Here is a 20,583-nt window from a genome sequence, read left to right as displayed (position 1 = left end):
AGCATCTTTCTATTTTTTTCAGAATTTTTCTCTACCATATTGATAATTGACCTTGCTTAGGTAATAAGTGACACATCACTGGTATTTCTTGTGATTATATGATAAAAATGGTTATTGTTTATAATTAATTTAGTCACTACTACTTTTATATGATTACACTCGTGATGTTCCTGTTATGTTTTTAGGGAAATAAATTTATTATTTTGCAGTGCTAAAATATAGTTGATAACTTTGGGAATACCAATTTTTTTTAAGTTTATTTTTAAGAAAGAGAGAGAGAAAAAGCACAAGTGGGAGAGGGGCAGAGACAGAATCCCAAGCAGGCTCTGTGCTGTAAGCACAGAGACCAATGTGGGGCTCTGTCCCACAAACCATGAATCATGACCTGAGCCAAAATTAAGAGTGAGTTGAACGCTTAACAGACTGAGCCACCCATGTGCCCCAGAACACCAATTTTAATTAAAGCTGTAGATAAGCAAAATATATTATTATTCTAAAGCTCTGATTGTTTTTTAATCAAATTGCACTGTAGGTTTCCTTACTCTCAGATCAGTCAGAGCAGTGTTACTTTATATCATTTACATGGTGAACTACCATACAAGATTTCATTTGGTCAAAGAATTCTATAGGCAAAAGATGTTTAAAATCCACTATTCTAAAATTTAACTGTCTTATTTCTCTTGAGGATATGGCAAAGTGTAAACACATCCTTGTATATATATGGCTTTAAGGATTTTCTGTGATAATCTTTGTGTTTTCTAATAAAGTAAAATGGACACTAAGGAAATAGAAGGATTTGGGGATTGAGAAGAAAAAGATGTAAAATAAGTCTGTGCTGATGGGACCAAATTATTTTTTTTGGATGTATAAGGGATTTTCTTATTAATTTTTAATTGAAGTATGGTTGACACATAATGTTACTTAGTGATTCAACAGCTCTATATGTTATGCAACGTTCACCACAAGTTACCATCACCATACAACACTATATCGATGCCATTGGCTATATTACTTATGCTGTACTTTTCATCCCTATGCCTTATACATTCCATAACTAGAAACTTTGTATCTCCCACTCCCCTTCACCCATTTTTGCCCACCCCTCACCCTCTCCTCCCCAGCAACTGCTAGTTCTCTAAATAGAATTTTTTGTACATCTATAAGGATTACAAACTATGTTGAATAACTTTACCCTATTTAGTTCAGACCATGACCTGAGAAAAATAAATTGATGTTTTCCCCCTCAATATAGTAAGAGGAATATTACATGCTTGCTTTTGATTTCAGGAAGGAAAAACAAATTAGAAGTGTAGAAGAAGAAGTTGAACAGGAAAAGCAAGCAGCAGATGGCATTATCAAAAACATGTCTCCTGAAAAACAAGTCAAGTACACAGAAATGAAAACCACAAATGAGAAATTGTTGCAGGTAATACTAATCACTGTTCTGTGCCAAGCATACAGCAGTCTTGCTAATAAAAATATGGTCTGAAGATGGGCAGCATTGGCATCCTGGAGATCTACTGATAAGAATATTTTAACAAGGTCCCCAGATAATTTTTATGGACATTTAAATTTGAGAAGCACTGATCTAGAAAACTTCATTAGCGTATGCTGCATGATGACCTAATCTGACTGTATTACTCATTTCTGTGCATCTTTCACTTTTGTATGTTACAAAGATTCATGAAAACACTTGTTTTTTTAAATGAACTGTAAATGGAAATAATAAAATCTCTCATATACCAGAGCCATATAGATATTTACTCTCTTTTCTGCCTAATAAGCAGCACCTAATAAGCGTCTCTTTTACCGTGTCCTTGATTTGAACAGCTCTTGCCTCCTAATCATGGTGTTTAAGTAAGAATTTGGGGTCCTGCTGAGGGCTCATTGAGAATTCTCCCAATATTCAGTTATGGTGGTGACTTAGATTAGCAAGTTAGTGCCTTTACATGCCTATATATCCCTTAACGAAACAGTTCACAGAGAATTAGTCCTCACGAATGCCAGTAATGAATACAGTTTCTCAAATATTACTTGACTATTTTTTAAAGTTCATTTATTTATTTGGTGGGGAGGCGGAGAGAGAATCCCAAGCCAGCTCTATGCTTAGCACAGAGGGGGCTGCTGGCTCCATCTAATAACTGTGAGATCCTGACCTGAGCTGATATCAAGAGTCAGACGCCTAACCAGCTGAGCCACTCATCCACCCACTTCACCAACAATTTAATATAACTTTTTATTCAGGATTTATAACAAAATGAAACACTGAAGAAAAGACTATTACAGAAATGCCAAAATACCATCAAAATGTAATTAATCTTGCACAGCTGTTTTTGAATAAGTAATCAGCTCAAAAGTCTTGTCCCTAGGAGTGAGCCATGTATATTATGTGTTGGCTCTAAAAGAAATTAGACAAAATATGTGAAAACATAGTTAAGAAATCAAAATTAAAAATCATGACTTTAAACAATGACATCATTAATTTGAAGGCTTCTGATATTTAATATTCTTGAAACACAATGATGATTCACTGTGTAAAGGGCTAGCTACCTTTGACAAGCTCATTAGGTATTTTTAAAGGTAGATCATGACATAGTTTTTAGGATTAATGAAAGAAATTAACAAAAATACAAATAATGTTAATAAATTCTAGTCATATAGCAAGATATGAGTTGAATATGTTTACAAAACCACAATCATATTTGCCACAATCACATTTGAAATGTTGAGAAACAGATTATTCTAAATATAACTTGCATATATATTTGCTTTTTTCCTTTTTCTTAGGAATTAGATACACTTCAGCAACAACTAGACTCACTGAACATGAAAAAAGAGAGCTTGGAAGCTGTACGTATAAAATCAAATAAAGGTTCTTATATTACTCAGCTACAAAAGATAATTCAGCTAAATATATTAATGGAACTCATTCAAGGACATATTTATTTAGCAGTTTACTAAGAGGAGTATAATTTCTTTCCCATTCATCACCACAAATATCCTAGTTTGTTAAGAAATTAGATTCAGTTATTGAGTACCTACTGTGTGCAAAAGGAATCATTCTGCCTTGCTGAGGCATGTAAAATCTAATGGTAAGTTAAAGACATGTGAAGAAAGAGTCTAATAAAAGTGAAAAGGGAGAGAGATTAGTTCATCACTTTAAAGATGTAAATGCTTGCATTTGTTATTTGTTTATTTAAATTAGTTTTAATTTAAAAAGCACATGTGTTTTTTAATGAAAAATTTTTTTATTCAAAAAATTATTTTTTATTCAAAACAGTTGAATAAGATAAAAGTGAAAATGCCTGTTTTTTCCCCTCTTTCTAGACAGAAGTACTTTGTATTTTTTGAGTGTTTACTATGTGCTTTTTTTGAGCTCTTTACAAAGATCACCAGCATTGTTGTTTAATCTTTACAACAATCTCATAATCTTATCTTGGTTTTATTGTTATGGAAAACCTCAAGTGGGATTCACACTTCATATGCAGCTTGATTTGTTTTTTTTTTCACTTAACATTCTCTCTTGAATTCTATTCACCTCAGCTATTATTGTAAATTTTTATTGTAATTATTGTTGTAAATCATTATTGTAAATTACTGCACTGTGTTATATTGTATAAGTATAACATAGCTTTGTAGATGAATAGGTTGTTTATAGTTTTTTTGTATTATAAACAGTGCTGCAGTAAAAACATGCATTTTATGCAGTTATGTAAATATGTCTTAAGATAAATTTCTTGCAGTGGGTCAAAGGATACACACTTCTAAAATGTCAGGTTGCCAAATTGCCTTCCAAAGAGGTGGTTCCATTTTCTACTTCTAGATTCAATGTATGAGAGTGCCTATTTTCCCCTGCACTCATTAATGGCAAGCATTATCCACTTTTTCCATTTTTGCTGGTTTAACGGGTAAAAATTTCTATCTTGTTTTGATTTTCATTTGTTTATGCAGGAAATTGAGTATTTCTTTATGTATTTATTGGCCAATGTATTTCTTTCTCTGTGAACTACCTTTTCATGTCCTTTACACTTCAGTATACTGTCTGTACCTCAAACCTTGCCTGCCTTTCCTGATTTCCTATGGATTCTAGTAGGTATCATGATAATAGGATTGGGAACACTTATAGATTGACAAGATTACTGTCTTGCAAAAAGAATTAAGCATGAGTATTTTGTAATTCTTTTGGAAATTTACTGTTGAAAAAGTAGTTTGCTTAAAAATGTTAAGATGGTTTTCTATATCTGATTGTTCTCATGTGGGTATATATAATTTTTATTTTTTTGGATCTCTATGGTAACAGATCTCTATAAGCTTCAAAGAATAAGGGCCACATTAAGTATTAACACAGCTGCCCTACAGAATTCCTCACTATCTGTTTTAGGGTATGTAGGGAATGTCAGGTCTTATTTCACTTGGCAAATTTAGTTTCTGCGGGAAGAGGTATAAGCTATATTTTTGGACTTAGTGTTTATATTGCTGCTACTTTTTGGAATCAGAACATGTATGAGTAAGATAACATGAAATTTTATAAAACTTACAGTATTCCCAAATCAGGAAAAGGATAAGTTACTAATTTTATTTAACTTTTGCCAGATTCCTTCTATTTTTTATTTGGACTTGTTCTTCAAGAAAACATTGTGTCAGATATCATTTAACTCGTATTTATTGAATATCTACTGTGTGTTCACTACTATGCTAAGTATTACTTGTTCATTTCACCAGAATGTAGAAAACAGGTGAAGAATCAACATGAGTTTTATTCAGGAACGGTTTTATTGAGATACAATTTGAAGAGGTTTCTAGGATGATTAAGCAAAAGGAAGGGGGAGATTTGCCTGGGTGGCTCAGTCGAGCATCTGGCTTTGGCTCAAGTCATGATCTCACAGTCCATGAGTTCGAGCCCCGCGTCAGGCTCTGTGCCGACAGCTCGGAGCCTGGAGCCTGCTTCAGATTCTGTCTCCCTCTCTCTGACCCTCCTTCGTTCATGCTCTTTCTCTGTCTCAAAAACAAATTAACATTAAAAAAATAAATAAATAAATAAATAAAGGAAGGGGGAGATAGCTATGAAAAAGGGTATCTCAAGATAACCTGTATTTCTTCTGTCTGTATTTTATTATCGTGCTGTTTGACCTGAAGCTAATCGATTAATTGAGCTGTATATATGCTTTTTTTTATTGGCTCTGAGATCAAGAGCTGAGAGCTGAGATCAAGAGTCAGACGCTTAATCAACTGAGCCACCTAGGCACCCCTGCTTTTTTTTTTCCTTCAAGATTTTATTTTTAAGTAATCTCTGCACACAGTGTGGTCCCTACTTACAATCCTGAGATCAAGAGTCGCATTCTTCACCAACTGAGCCAGCCAGGCACTTCTATAAGATGCTTTTTTAATAGACTTTCAAACATTTCCTCTTACACGCTTTTTCCTTTTTTTAATCCTTCTCTTTGGCTTTCAAAAAAGAGGTCTTTCATCTTAAAAATTTGGTCTTGTTCATGCTGTGGGCCTGGTTTCAGATATCATCATTAACTTTTATTTTTGTTAACTTAGAAAATTATTTAGATTTAGATCCTCTGTCTTTTCATCTGTAAAACAGAGATAATAGTATTATCTGATAGAGTTGCTTTGAGTATTAGAGATAGTGTCTAAAGAACATGGAATATAGTGCCTGGCACAGGCACTTGCTCAATAAATAACAGCTCCAAATGTCATTTTCCCCCTCATCCTCATCACTGTCAACATCCCTACCTCTTTTGGTTATCTAAAAATTATCACAGCCCTTAATTTCTCTTTGTGAACAGTGGAATAGTGGTGAATATACAAGACTATCCTATGTATGTGTATTAATTTCCTAACACTGCTGTAATAAAGCCACACCAACTGGGTGGCTTAAAACAACAAATTTTCTCACCATTCTAGAGCCCAGAAATCTAAAATCAAGGTATCAGCAGAGCCATGTTCCCTCTGAGATACTGTTAGAATCCTTCCTTGCCTCTTCCTAGCTCCTGGTGGTGGCTATCAATCCTGGGTAGTCATTCCTTTATTTTAGCTGCATCACTCATCTCTGCCTGTGTCATCACATGGCACTCTCCTTCTTTGTCTCTGTCTGTACATCTTCTCATAAGGACACCATTCACACTGGACTAGGGTCTATCCTAATGACCTCATCTTAACTGGACTAAATCTATGAGTGCTCTCTTTTACAAATTAGGTCATATTCATGGTACTGGAGATTAGGACTTCAACATATCTTTGGGTGACAAAGTTCAACTTGTAATATTGTAGTAGAATATATATGACTAGCCAGGAGAAAATATCTTCCCTCTAGAGATCAGGTCTTTGGACTTCCAAATGAATGTTGTGGTTTAAGTTATACATACATTGTGACAATTTCTTAATTATCTTCCCAATGGTAGAGATGTCTGTCTTTGTTCAGGCGTTATATTTAGAAGATAAAATAAACCACCATCTCCTTGTGAATTTTAAACTGAAAATAGCTTATAAAGGAAAAAGTTTATTTTTATTCTTCCAATTTACAAATGTGCTTTGTAGCATTATTGAGTAGTATAGATATTGGATATCTCTATTTGAATATGCTGATGGCTTAAATTTGTCCTAATTCTTATAAACTAAAACCTACTTGAGAGTAGTTTTTATATAATGCAATTAAATTTTTCTTCTTTTTGTGCTCACTAGGAAATAGCACACTCCCAGGTTAAACAGGAGGCTGTATTGCTGCATGAAAAACTTTATGAGTTGGAGTCCCATCGAGACCAAATGATTGCTGAAGACAAAAGCATGGGATCTCCAATGGAAGAGAGAGAGAGATTACTTAAGCAGGTAGAAAAAACAAAAATACTTTACTATGTTAAGATTTGTTAAGTATTCTGATTATTTTATTTAAGGCATATATATTGAACAGAAAGCCAGTAAGTTTATTGTCTTCAAAAACAGTGAAAAGTGAGTTTCATCTAAATTAAGATTAACTGGGGTGCCGGGGTGGCTCAGACGGTTAAGCATCCAGCTCTTGATCTTGGCTCAGGTCATGATCTCACAGTTTGTGAATTTGAACCCTCCACCTGGCTTTGTACTGACAGTGTAGAGCCTCCTTGGGATTCTCTCTCTCCCTCTCTGTCTGCCACCCTCCCGTCCCTGCTCACTCTCCCTCTCTCAAAATAAATAAATAAACATTAAAAAATAAATAAATAATGATGAACTATTTGACCAAGAAAATCTAGGTGCAAGTCATTTTTCACATAAGCTGTTTCTTGACTTAAGTCCTAATTTTACATGGCTCTTGTGCACATTTTGGCCATTTTTCATGTTTTGGATCCATATAAGAAAACTGAAAGTCTTCTTTATTGGTCCATAAATAATTAGATGATCTTATTGAAGATCTGTTCCTTTATTTGTTTGGGGCCTAATATTTAGAAAACAAAATGCCCCAAGGCTAATGAATTTTATGATGATTATTATCAATGTCTCTGTGAAGTGAATGGAGTTACAATGTACTATGAAATCGCAGTATGTCACCAGGTTGTGTCACATGTATTCATTAGCTTTCTTATTACCCCAAAGCTAGTTTTAATCTAGCACTAAGTTATAATTAACCTGTTGTTTATCCTGAGACACCCTAACTATAGGGCTCCTCGAGCACTGCATATATATTTGGGAACAGCACCCATTAGGAACCTACAGATGAGACTCCTCTGTGGGATTAGGTTGAGCCCAAATGGTTTGGATAAACCTTAGGGATCAACTCAGGAACTATTTAAGTATTAGAATCATTCCAGAAAGGTATTAAAATCTAGAATCTCTGAAGTTCCTCAGAAAGAAATCATTGGACACAGGGGAGGGAGAATGTGATCTTGGGATAGGATTGCCAGATGAAATACACAACAAGCGGTTAAATTTTAATTTCATATAACAATGAATAATTGTTTATAATATATGTATTATTATATATGTATATATTATATATGTATTATGTATATTATAATATATGTGTGTGTGTGTGTGCATGTGTGTACACACACACATATATTAATCATGGTAAATACGTGCCCTGGAAGTTATTATTTATCAGAAATTCAAATGTAATAGAGATCATGAAATCTGGCAACCCTGCCTTGTGTGGGTGTCGGTGAGGGGCTAAGGAAAGACAGTCTCAGAAAGCCTGGATATTTATGTAAACTGATCTAGGCCTGAAGACACAACAGCCTCATGGTGCCAAACAGATAGGTATAGATGTATCAGTCATCACCCTTGCTTTGAGAAAAAAGGGAAAATCTGTGAGTAGTTTCTTAATAATGTGTGTGTGTGTGTGTGTGTGTGTATGTGTGTGTATACATAATTATAAAATTTTTCTATATAAAATATATATATTTTTTGACTTCAAAGGTTGAATTTTAAGAAATAGATTTCAAGAAAGAGACTACATTTGACATGTTTGTACAACATACAAAAGGAAATTCTCTTTAAGATAGCCTAATGATAAGTAACTCTTTAAGTACTATTTTGTTTATATGCTTTTATAGGTTAAAGAAGATAATCAGGAAATAGCCAGCATGGAGCGACAGTAAGTACATTTATAATATGACATACTACATCCATTTCACATGTTTTAAATTTCATTCTAAATGTGCAATAGGTACATATTGTTAGTTATTTTTTTCTATGTTTCACACTGGTAATACTGATGTAATGTTCAATCTTATTTAGAGATTTAAATATTTCTTTTAATGTTTAGTTAAGAGCCATTGGATAGCATAATTATTTTTTAAAAACAGCTCTATTAAGATACGATACATACCAGGGGCGCCTAGGTGGCTCAGTCGCTTAAGCACCCAACTGCAGCTCAGGTCATGATCTTACAGTTGGTGGCTTTGAGCCCTGCATTGGGCTCTCTGCTGTCAGCATAGAACCTGCTTCAGATCCTCTGTCCCCCTCTGTCACTGCCCCTCCCCCACTCACATGTGCTCTCTTACAAAAAAAACCCATTAAAATATATATATATATATATATATATATATATATATATATATATATATATTCCTTACCATACAATTCACATATTTAAAGTATATAATTCAAAGGTTTTTAGTATATTCAGAATTGTGCAATCATTACCTCAGTAAGATCCAACACCCCTTTCCTCACCCCGCTCATCCACCACTCCCAGCCCTAGTCTACCATTCTACTTTATGTTGCTGTAGTTTGGCCTATTTTGGATATTCTGTACACGTGGAATCATATAGTATGTGGTTCTATGTGGCTAGATTCTTTCACTTAGCATAATGTCTTCAAGGTTCATCTGTGTGGTAGTATGTATCAGTATATAATTTCTTTTCTTTTCTTTTCTTTCTTTTTCTTTTCTTTTTTTTTTTTTTTTTTTTTTTTGCCAAATAGTATTCCATTGTGTGGATATGCCATATTTATCCATTTATCAGTCGATGGGTATTTGGATTGTTTCCAGTTTTGGGCTATGATGGATCATGCTGGCATGAACACTGATGTATATATGTTTTCACTTTTCTAGGGTTTATACTGAGGAATAAAATTGCTGGCCTATATAGTAACTCTAGGACCAGCCAGACTATCTTCCAAGAAGCTGCACCATTTTACATTTATACCAGTGGTACATGAGCATTCCAGTTTCTCCAATCCTCACCAACACTTGTTATTATCTGTTTGTTTGTTTTTTTAATTCTAGCCATCCTAATGGGTAGAAAGTGGTATCTCATTATGGTTTTGATTTGCATTTCCCTAATGACTGATGTTTATTGACCATGTCTATATCTTCTTTAGAGAAATGTCTGTTCATATCCTTTGCCAATTTTTTAAAAATGCTTATTTATTTATTTTGAGAAAGAGAAAGTGAGCACGAGCCAGGGAGGGGCAGAGAGAGAGGCAGAGAGAGAATCCCAAGCAGGCTCCATGCTGCCAGTGCAGAGCCTGATGTGGGGCTGGAACTCAAGAACCGTGGGATCATGGCCTGAGCTGAAATCAAGAGCTGGATACTTCCCAACCCAGCCACCCCCTTTGCCCATTTTTTAATTGGATTATTTATCTTTTTATTATTGAATTGTTAAGAAGTCTTTATATATTCTAGAGACATGTCTCTTATCAGATAAATCATTGTGAAGTTTTTCTACCATTCTGTTGGTTGTCTTTTCATTCTCTTAGTGGTGTCCTTTGAAGAACAAAAGTTTTAGATTTTGATAATGTCTAGTTTATTTTTATTTTGTTGCTTATGGTTTTGATGTCCTATCTAAGAAACCAATGCCTAATCCAAAGTCATGAAGATCTATGCTGATGATTTATTTTAAGAATTTTATAGTTTAGCTCTTATGTTTAGATCTATGATTCATTTTAAGTAAACTTTTGTATATGGTATGAGGTAGGGTCCAGTTTTATTCTTTTGTTTGTGCTTATCCAGTTGTCCCAGCAACATTTGTTGAAATATTCTTTCAATAAATATTATTCAGTATTCTTTCCCCATTTAATTATTTTTGCACCTTTGTCAAAAACCAGTTGTGTATCAATACAGGGGGTCCCATTTCTGGACTCTCAGTTTTATTCCATTGCTGTATATGTCTTCCTTTAGTCCAGTACCACATTGTGTTAATTATTGTAGCTTTGTAATAAGTACAAATGCTGTTTGTTAAAAATTTTAACCTATATAATCGTCAGTCAGCAGTAAATTTTTTATTATTCTCTAATTTTTGAGACTAATTTGTCAACTTAGTTCAGTTTTTATAGACCTGCAAAAAGAAGGTTGCTAAAGATTTTTCACTTTAATATCACAAGTCAGACTCAAGAAAAGGATGGGGGAAAGGTCTGCTATTGAAATCAGGCAACCTAACTTTCTCAGAATATACTTCTATTCTAAATACGAATCCTATAAAAAGATCTGGAAAAGATTTTTCTCTCTATAGTATTGTCTTCAGAATAGGGTATATTATTTATAGATATTATTTATGCAACTTAGAAAAGATTTCCTAACATCATTAAATTTTTATTTAATGTTTTAATTTAATTTTAATGTTTTTACTGGATATCTAAATTATCTGTCAAATTTATTTTTTTTTAAGTTTATTTATCTTGGGGAGGGGGGAGGGGCAGAGAGAGAGAGAGAGAGAGAGAGAGAGGAGAGAATCCCAAGCAGGCTCCATGCTGTCAACATGGAGCACAATGCAGGACTCAAACTTAAGAACCATGAGATCAAGAGAGAGAGAGAGAGAGAGAGAGAGGAGAGAATCCCAAGCAGGCTCCATGCTGTCAACATGGAGCACAATGCAGGACTCAAACTTAAGAACCATGAGATCATGACCTGAGACGAAATCAAGAGTCAGATGCTTAACCAACTGAGCCATCCAGGCATCGCTCTATCATAACTTTATTAAATAATATTTTCAACAGGTTAACAGATATAAAAGAAAAAATAAAGCAATTTAATGAAGAAATTAGACAACTGGACATGGATTTAGAAGAACACCAAGGTAATTTTTCTGGTATTTTTATAATGTGTGATAGCAGGTATATAGCATTATTGATATAATATTGCCCTGGACTTCAGGGACTATTTACGTGGGATTTAATATTTAATTCTGTATGATATCTCTAACGTTACTAAAATGCTAAACCATACTATAATAGTAAATATAATTAATATTAAATTGTGTAAGTTGACTAAAAACTTGAAATAAAGTGGTTATATAATGACAAGAATTTATTTTGTTTTGCAAAGCAGTTTTTTTTTTAAATATTTTTATTTATTTTTGAGAGAGAGAGAGAGACAGAGCACAAGCAGGGGAGGGACAGAGAGAGAGGGAGACACAGAATCCAAAGCAGGCTCCAGGCTCTGAGCTGTCACCACAGAGGCCGACATGGGGCCCGCACTCGTGAACCACGAGGTCATGACCTGAGCCGAAGTCAGACGCTTAACTGACTGAGCCACCCAGGTGCCCCAGTTTTTTTTAAAAAATGAAATAAAATGGTTTAAAGTTATTACAGATTTCTAATTTATACCTTCTTAATGTGGTCAGCTATCAATCAACTGGGGTAGCTGATAGAATTGGGAGGAGAGAGGATCAAGTCCCAAACAGAAAGAATTAATATCTTAGAGGTCCCTGTAATGAAGTAGCAAGTACTGATCTGATCCTCTCCCTACTTGCCCCAGCTGTGGGATATGAAGGGCCAAAGGGACTAGAAGCCTTGTGGGAGCCTGGGGTGTGAACATGTGGGGATTGGAGAGTTATATATTATTTATATTTTTTCTTGATGTGTGAATAATAGCATTAGCTACCATTGATTGCTTACTTATCTGGATTGGGTACTATGTGATCTTTTCAAGAACCATTGAAGCCTTGTAAGCCCTTTTATACTTGTTGAAGCCCAGAGAAATTACTCAAATTCCCACAGCTAGTAAGGGGTAAAGTCTAGGTTTAGACCAAGTTTTCTTTGATCCCAAAGTTTTATTCTATTGTCCAAGCCTAATCAGTGCTACATTTGTGAAGTAAAAATATTCCTATGAAATGCTTAGTTTATTTACATATGGCTACTAGTAATGGCTTCAAGTAAGACATTTAGGCATATTAGGCATACAAGGCAGACAAACTTTAAGTTCCAGTTATCAGATAAACTTATCTGAGCTTAAATTTTCTCATCTGCAAAGTGAATATAAGAGTCATTCCTCACTAAGTTTATGAATACTAAATGGTATATATGACAAGGTAAGCTCCAAATAAATTGTTAAAACTAAGGTCATACTATCTTCTTTATTAAATTATTTTATTGCTTTTAACTTATGTAGATCTAGTATTCTAGATATTTTTATTAATAGCTTATTCTGAGAAATCTGATAATGTTCTTGATTTTAGATGCTTTATAGGAAACTTTCTAAACAATTTTCCTCTTCCTACGTTTAAACTTCTAACAACACTCAATTTATTTTTCCAGTAAAGTAATTCATTTTAAGGGTAACTATTAATTGCTAGTTCTAAGTTAAGTAGAATGTTTTGAATTTTGGCTTCTATTTTCCTTTTTATTTTCTAACCTTCTTTGTCCTTTTTGATTAATGTGTAAAAAGACAATCTATAATGTAATAGTAACAAAAAAGTGTTAAAGTATCTATAAAAATATATGTTACATAAATATTATGTACATATGTATGTTCGTATATATATTAACACATTAATTTTTTGTTCTTGTGCTATACTGTGAACATAAATTGTGGGTGAAATAGCACAGGGGGGTTTTGTTAGAAGGTTATGTGTTAGCTCAGGACTTCATTATTTCTCGTCTGACCTTTTGCAGTAGCCTTCTAACTGGTTGCCCCATCTCCAGTCTTGCTCTTTCTTGGTTGATCTACCACAATGTTGCTAAAGTGACCTGAAGTAAAATTGATTCTCTGTCATTCTCCTGCTTAACAGTGGTTCCCCATGACCTATGGGAGAAAAAGTTTAAGAATCTTTGCATGGCATTATAGTCCCTCTGCAATCTGATTTGTTTGTTGTCAGTCTCCTCTCCTCCTCATCATTTATGTCCTTACATTCTAATAATAATCTCCTTACAGTAACCTACACCTCACCCCCTTTACCATAAATCAGACTCAGTCCTTTGCTCCTACTATTTATTCCCTTGTCTTGAATGTTCTTTTCCCTGTTATTTACCTACTAACTTCTCATCTTTAAAATCTACCTCAGGTATCCTTTCATCTAGCATAATAACCCTAACCTCCCTCCCTGACCTATATCAGGGCTGGACTAAGACACACACACACACCCCTGTATCAGAGCATACTGTGCATAAATATATCACTGTATTGACCATATTATATTACCACTATGTCCTTGGATGTTTGTCTTTTCCTTTAGGCTGTACATCCTCAAAGGATGCAGACTGTGTCTTATTCACTCTGGTAACCTCTTTCATCAACATGGTGTCTGGGAAAATAGACAATAAATGTTTGTGGAATGAATGAAACAGTGATGTATTTTAGCAGGGAAAGATTTGAGAATGAACTAAAGGTGAAAATTGAGCTCTGTCACTTTGGGCCCTCTAGTTCTTAGGATGTACATATGCACTCTTTTCCAGAGACAGTTTGATTGATTAGCAAAGGTTTTATTACTTTCTGGAAGATTCCTACCTTGGATTCATTATTTATTACCAGTAAAGTGATGGGTTCTTACCTATATCTGTATTCTCACAGTCCCTTGACTGAAGACTGTAGATAATCCACTTCTTAAGGTGTAGAGGATAATCAAGTTATTTTGGCTTTCCAATTCATGCTTTTTCCTGCCCCAGGCTTTGTTTCTCTGGCCATTTTACTAATTTCACAGTTGCTACCTTAGGGTGCCTTTGTATAATCCAACTAAGGCCACCATTTTGCCTTGTAGTGGTTCTGGTTAAAAGAGCATATAAACCATAAATAATGTTAATAATATATATCTCACTGTGTTAGTAGCTTCATCCTTTCAGTTTTGCATAATTCATTTTAAATTCACAGGCATCCTTGGATACTGTGTTAGGTGTAGTTGTGTTCTCTGCTCGGTATTAACAGTGGCCTTGTAATCCAGTATCTTCCATAAGTGCATTATATTTATTTATTTTGACAAGTCCTTATAGTTATACCTTGTCAAAAGTTACTTTGAGTAGTTATGTTTCAAAGTGAACTTAGTAAAATAAATTAACAGTTATTTGACTATCCTATGAAAACCTTCATTATTCAGATGCTGAGTTATCCTCATAGTACACTTGGACTTTTGACCAATTCTTTTTTTTTTTTTTTTTTAACGTTTATTTATTATTGAGAGACAGAGCATGAGCATGGGAGGGGCAGAGAAATGGGGAGACACAGAATCTGAAGCAGGCTCCAGGCTCTGAGCTGTCAGCACAGAGCCCAATGCAGAGCCCAATGCAGGGCTCGAATTTATAAACCGTGAGATCATGACCTGAGCCAAAGTTGGATGCTTAACTGACTGAGCCACCCAGGTGCCCCTGGACTTTTGGCCACTTCTAGAAAGGCTTCTTTGCTCTCACATCTTTACTTCATCTTTGTAAGTGATTTAAAAAAAAATAAATCTCATAAAGAAAATTTCAATATAGTAAGATATCATTACTCTTTTTAAACTTCTGAGGGATTGAGTTTTATCATGTTAAATATTTATTAGACCTCACCCATACAGTGGTTTTACCTTATTGATGGAGCAGGTAATTTTGTTACATAGGTTCTAAAAATATTTAGATTAAAATATATATACTGTATGTGCTCGCTTCGGCAGCACATATACTAAAATATATATACTGTACTGTAAGGAACTATTTATTATTTATACTAACTAGAAGCAATGAGAAATAGTTCTATTGAAAGTTGCTAACATGGTCAGAATTTGGGTACAAACTACATTTTTTTTTACAGTTTTTTTTTAAACATTTATTTATTATTGATAGAGAGAGACAGAGCATGAGCATGGGAGGGGCGGAGACAGAGGGAGACACAGATTCTAAAGCAGGCTTCAGCTCTGAGCTGTCAGCACAGAGCCCAACGTGGGTCCCAAACTCACAAACCACGAGATCATGACCTGAGCCAAAGTCGGACGCTTAACTGACTGAGCCATCCAGGCTCCCCCAAACTACATCATTATTCAAGCAGAGCATGATTGGCAGATGCCATGCTACTTTTCAGAAAAGGCAGAACCCGTATGGATTTCTCCTTTCTCAGCTAAATGCCAGCCGTTAAATTTGGTTAATTGTGCTTTTTAAAGTATTGTTTCTGCCTTAAGCCAGCAGAAGAAGGGAAGTAATAAAGATTAGAACAGAAATAAATGATATAGAAACCAAAAAAATCAGTAGAACAGATCAATGAAACCAGGAGCTAGTTCTTTGAAAAAATTCATAAAATTGATAAACCCCTCGCTAGACTTACCAAAAAGAAAAGAGACAGGACCCAAATAAGTAACATCATAAATGAGGAGAAATAACAACCAACACCAAAGAAATTCAAACAATTATAAGAGAATATTATGAAAAATTATCTGCCAACAAATTGGACAATTTGGAAGAAGTGGATAAATTCCTAGACACGTATAAACTACCAAAACTTAAATAGACTAGTAACCAGCAAAATAATTGAATCAATAATCAAAAGCCTCCCAAAAAACAAAAGTCCAGGGCCAGATGGCTTACCAGAGCAAGTCTACCAAACATTTAAAGAAAACTTAACACCTGTTCTCAAACTATTCCAAAAATTAGAAATGAAAGGGAAATTTCCAGATTCATTCTATGAGGCCAGCAGTACCCTGATTCCATAATTAGACAAAGGCTCCACTAAAAATCTCATTGCTGGGAGTTTTACCTTTAAAAATTTTTTTCTGTAGTTTTTGTTGAGTTTGGGAGAGGATTAGAGTTACTGTGCCTATTCAACCTGCCATCTTTATCAAGAAATTACCAGTTATAAACATGGCTTACTCAGAATTTTCTAGAGTTTTAATCACCTGAATGTACTTCATTTTACGGGGTGTGTGTGTGTGTGTGTGTGTTGCCTCAAATGACCATTCTCATGCTTTCATTAACTGCAATTATAGGAGGTTATCCCTTCCTAATTTTCAAAAAAATTTTCTTTAAAGTTACTTTATTTTATTTTATTTTTTATTTTTTTAACATTTATTTATCTTTGAGAGACAGAGAAAGATAGAGCATAAACAAGAGAGGAGTAGAGAGAGAGGGAGACAGAATCCAAAGCAGGCTCCAGGCTCTGAGCTGTCAGCACAGAGCCTGACGCAGGGTTCAAACTCGGACCACAAGATCATAACCTGAGCTGAAGTCGGCCGCTTAACCAACTGAGCCACCCAGGCACCCCTAAAGTCATTTTAAAGACTCTAGTTAATTCATTTTTTAAAATTGTGTGCTTTATTTTTTTATAAAAATCCGATATATACTTAAGGTGAAAAATTCAAGCAGTATAAAAGTGTATCAAGTAAAAAATCATCTCCTTTCTCCTTAGAGTCATCCCAGTCTTCAGAGGTGATCATTATTTACAGTTTGGTGTCTATAGCCTTTTAGACTTTTTCTGTACGTATATAAGCGTATGTATTTTAAGATGGAGTAATACAGGTTCTCTGAGGTTGAGTCTTTCATTTAACTATATATAATATACCTTCTTCCATTTGAGGATATCTACTTCATTCTAAGAAGTATAGTATAGTGGTCAATGTGAGAGTTTTTTTTTTTTTTCTTAAATTTTTTTTAACGTTTTTTTATTTGTTTTTGAGACAGGGAGAGACAGAGCATGAACAGGGGAGGGCCAGAGAGAGGGAGACACAGAATCCGAAATAGGCTCCAGGCTCCGAGCTGTCAGCACAGAGCCCGACGCGGGGCTCCAACTCACAAACCATGAGATCATGACCTGAGCAGAAGTTGGCCACTTAACCGACTGAGCCACCCAGGCTCCCCACAATGTCAGAGTTTTAAAGCCAGACCAAGAATGGTACCTGGCACATATTTATTACTCTCAACAATTGTTACCTGCTATCATCCTCTTTGTTACTATGGTTAAAGTATTCACTGGATCCACATTGACATTTAGATGATTTCTAATTTTTCACTGCCAAGAACAATGCTGCAGTAAATAACCTTGTTATATACATGTTCATTAGCTTGCGTATTTCCATATGATAAATTTCTAGAAGTGACATTATAAATAGAATGTTACTTTTACAATTTCTATTATTTTTGTTTATTTCTTCCTGAAAAGATTGTGCTGTTTTATACAGCCAACAGCAGTATGTGAAAGTGCTTCCTCACCAGTGTTATTTATAAATTTCTTATTTTTTGTCAGTCAAGAGAATATACACTTTGATGGTTCACTGTTCTTAAAGGCCTGAATTTGTAGGACTACTGTGATCCACAAGGTGGGGCTAATTTTCTGGATGTCTACTTACACAGACTAGGCTTGACAAATACTGTTGAAAAAGTACAGTCACATAAAAAAAAGTACAGTCACATATCTCTGCAAGAAGGATTCTTGGGCATTATTACTCATTACAAATTATTTCCTCATTTTTAGAGTTCAGTACCTTTCCAAAGATGGATTAGATTGTAAAACTAAATATGTGATTATTGATACAGCATATCATAGACATCTAAATATTGAACAGCTGCAATATAATAAATATGTATCATGATAGAAGTATACATAAAGTGCTGTAGAATCATTGGATTACTGTCCTAAACTCTAAATAAACTCATTGTGATTTACTCTATAATTTATATGCTTCTTTGAAGCATAGGATACTTTTTCATACGCAGGGTGCCATGGCCTAGTTTGGAAGCTTTTATTCTTTACTTATGTTAGATAATATAGAATTTATAAAGACAGGATAGTTCTATTTAAGAGCATAGGTTCTGCAACCAAAATGCCTGTATTCAAATCTGAGCTGTGCCGTTTTACTGGATGATCTTGGACATACTATCTGACCTTTCTATACCTTAGTATCCTCTTTTTTAAAAAATTAATGAATAATTAATTGATCTAGTAGTTTCTTCATTTTTAAAATGGAGATGATAACAGTACCTCCTTACTACTTAGAGTCACTGTGCATATTAAATGAATGGGTGTGTGTGTGTGTGTGTGTGTGTGTAAGTAACTGACTCAAAATAGCATACATTTATAAAAGTGCACATAATGTTAGTTACTGGCTGTTATTATTAATGCTATTAATTTATAAACTGAAACTTGAGTAACTTTCCTGAAGATTTTCCCAAAACATATTTTGAGGAAAGTATTTCCCCTAGGATGTTTAAAAGAACTGATTCAGTTTCAAAGTGGTTTATCCTCTGGTATCTGAGATGCCAAATGGCATTTATGCATTGCTGTTCTGTAGAGATTCAATATACATTCAATGAAGAAGAATGAATCATTGCTTATTTTTCAATTTGGAGATTGGGTAAGCTACATTTTGTATTTTTCATTAGAAGATGGTATCATTTCCAGATCAGGTACTTGAGTACTATCTGAAACTTGTCAGAAATAAAAATTCTTTGGCTTCACCTCAGACCTACTGAATGTGAAACACTGGGAATAGGGAATTTGTGTTTCAGCAAACCCTCCTGATGATTCTGATACATGCTAAAGTTTTATAACCACTTCTTGAGGAAATAATTAAGAACTTGTGTTTAGTACATTCTAAGGACTACTCATTATACCATCCAGTTTTATTGATATTACTCTGTTAAAACACATGTCTTTACAGTCCTTTTTCTCTTATTTATATGGTGATTTTTTTTATAATAATTTTTTATAATAATTTTTTTATAATAATTCAACTTTTACATATTTAGAGAATTTTTATTATATATTTTTAAAGTGCCTCCAGTGTGTAAAAATAGAATTATTTACTGCATAGCTGTAAGAAAACTTGCCTGCAAAAATTTAAAACATTTTGCAGAGAATGTATGGCTGATAAGTTGGATGAAGCCTGAAGCCAGAAGTTAGTTTAAAACATTAAACTTATATGGACTCATCTTCACGTACTAGTTTGGTAGTATTTCATATGCTAGTTTATTACTTACTGCTACGATGATAGGTGAAAAGTAGGTGGGAAAGAGAGACTGAATATAAAAAGATGGAATTTAACAGGAACCCCAAACTAATTAAAATTTAAGTAAGAAAGGGGAAGAGAAACTGTCCTGGCTTACTAAAATAGGTGAAAATGTTAGGAAAGATTTAGACAGTAGTTGAGTATGAATTAATGTGCTGTAGCCTCCCAAACAGCTGAAATCCTAGGTTGCATTAACAAAAAGGTGGATATATAGGGTATGGGAAGTAATAGTCTGCTTCGAATCCTATATTTCTTGGCATTATACTTTAAAAGGGGCAAAAAAAGAACTGGAACTCACTAAGAGTAGAATGAACAGAATGGTAGAGACTAAAACCATGCCACAGAAGGAAAATTCAAAGGTATTGACTACTCAAAGGTCCTGGGGAGACTTAGCTAGCCTCAGAAGGACCCCAAATGCTAGAAAGGAAAGAATTTGGATATGTAAAAGTCCTTTGGGGTTTATTCACGGCCCACTTCTCTAATTTTATTTGTTAATTTTGTTGTTGTTTTGCTTGGTTAGTTTTTTTGTTTGTTTATTTGTTTGTTTGCTCTTTCCCCTCCAAAATCACTAGGCCTGCCAATTTGGGGAACTTTAGGCCAGAAGAATCATTAGCGTATGCCTTGTTTTATATTGGTTAAGAGAGAAAATGGAGGGGAAATGGTACTCAGACCTTCTTTAGGGGCAGAGCTACTTCTTGGAGAATAAAAATCAAGATGACTCTGTAAGCCTAGAGTCCAGAGAACATTTGATGGCAGAGAAGTAATAGAGTCAGATGAATGGATGGTGAGGACAAAGGCAATTGTGGTGGTTACTCAGCCCCTTGGTAGTGCAAGAAGAGCGTATCTCTCTTACTCCACTAGCTTTCTATAGCAGACACCATCAAAAGACAATATGTCCTTTCTACAGTATACCAAGTCTTTTATAATAGTCTATACCCATTTATTTTTTCCTCCAAGTGAGGGGGAAAAAGGCCTGAATTAATAGTTT

At 34.4% G+C, this 20,583-nt stretch overlaps 1 protein-coding gene across 4 annotated transcripts in view; it reads left to right on the top strand.

The window, feature by feature from the left end:
- Positions 1-20,583, top strand: part of IFT74 (intraflagellar transport 74) — an 86,036-nt gene that overhangs the window by 38,539 nt on the left and 26,914 nt on the right. For all 4 annotated transcript variants that reach the window (XM_058695191.1, XM_058695193.1, XM_058695189.1 and 1 more), the window contains exons 9-13: positions 1,288-1,426; positions 2,788-2,850; positions 6,691-6,834; positions 8,532-8,572; positions 11,416-11,495. In XM_058695191.1, coding sequence (XP_058551174.1) covers positions 1,288-1,426; positions 2,788-2,850; positions 6,691-6,834; positions 8,532-8,572; positions 11,416-11,495 — 467 coding nt within the window. The remainder of the gene's footprint in view (positions 1-1,287; positions 1,427-2,787; positions 2,851-6,690; positions 6,835-8,531; positions 8,573-11,415; positions 11,496-20,583) is intronic.

Source organism: Neofelis nebulosa, chromosome 12 (assembly GCF_028018385.1).
Source record: "Neofelis nebulosa isolate mNeoNeb1 chromosome 12, mNeoNeb1.pri, whole genome shotgun sequence".
Classification (NCBI taxonomy): Eukaryota; Metazoa; Chordata; class Mammalia; order Carnivora; family Felidae; genus Neofelis; species Neofelis nebulosa.
Note: the sequence above shows the minus strand (reverse complement) of the source record. Positions and strands in the feature narration are given on the sequence as shown.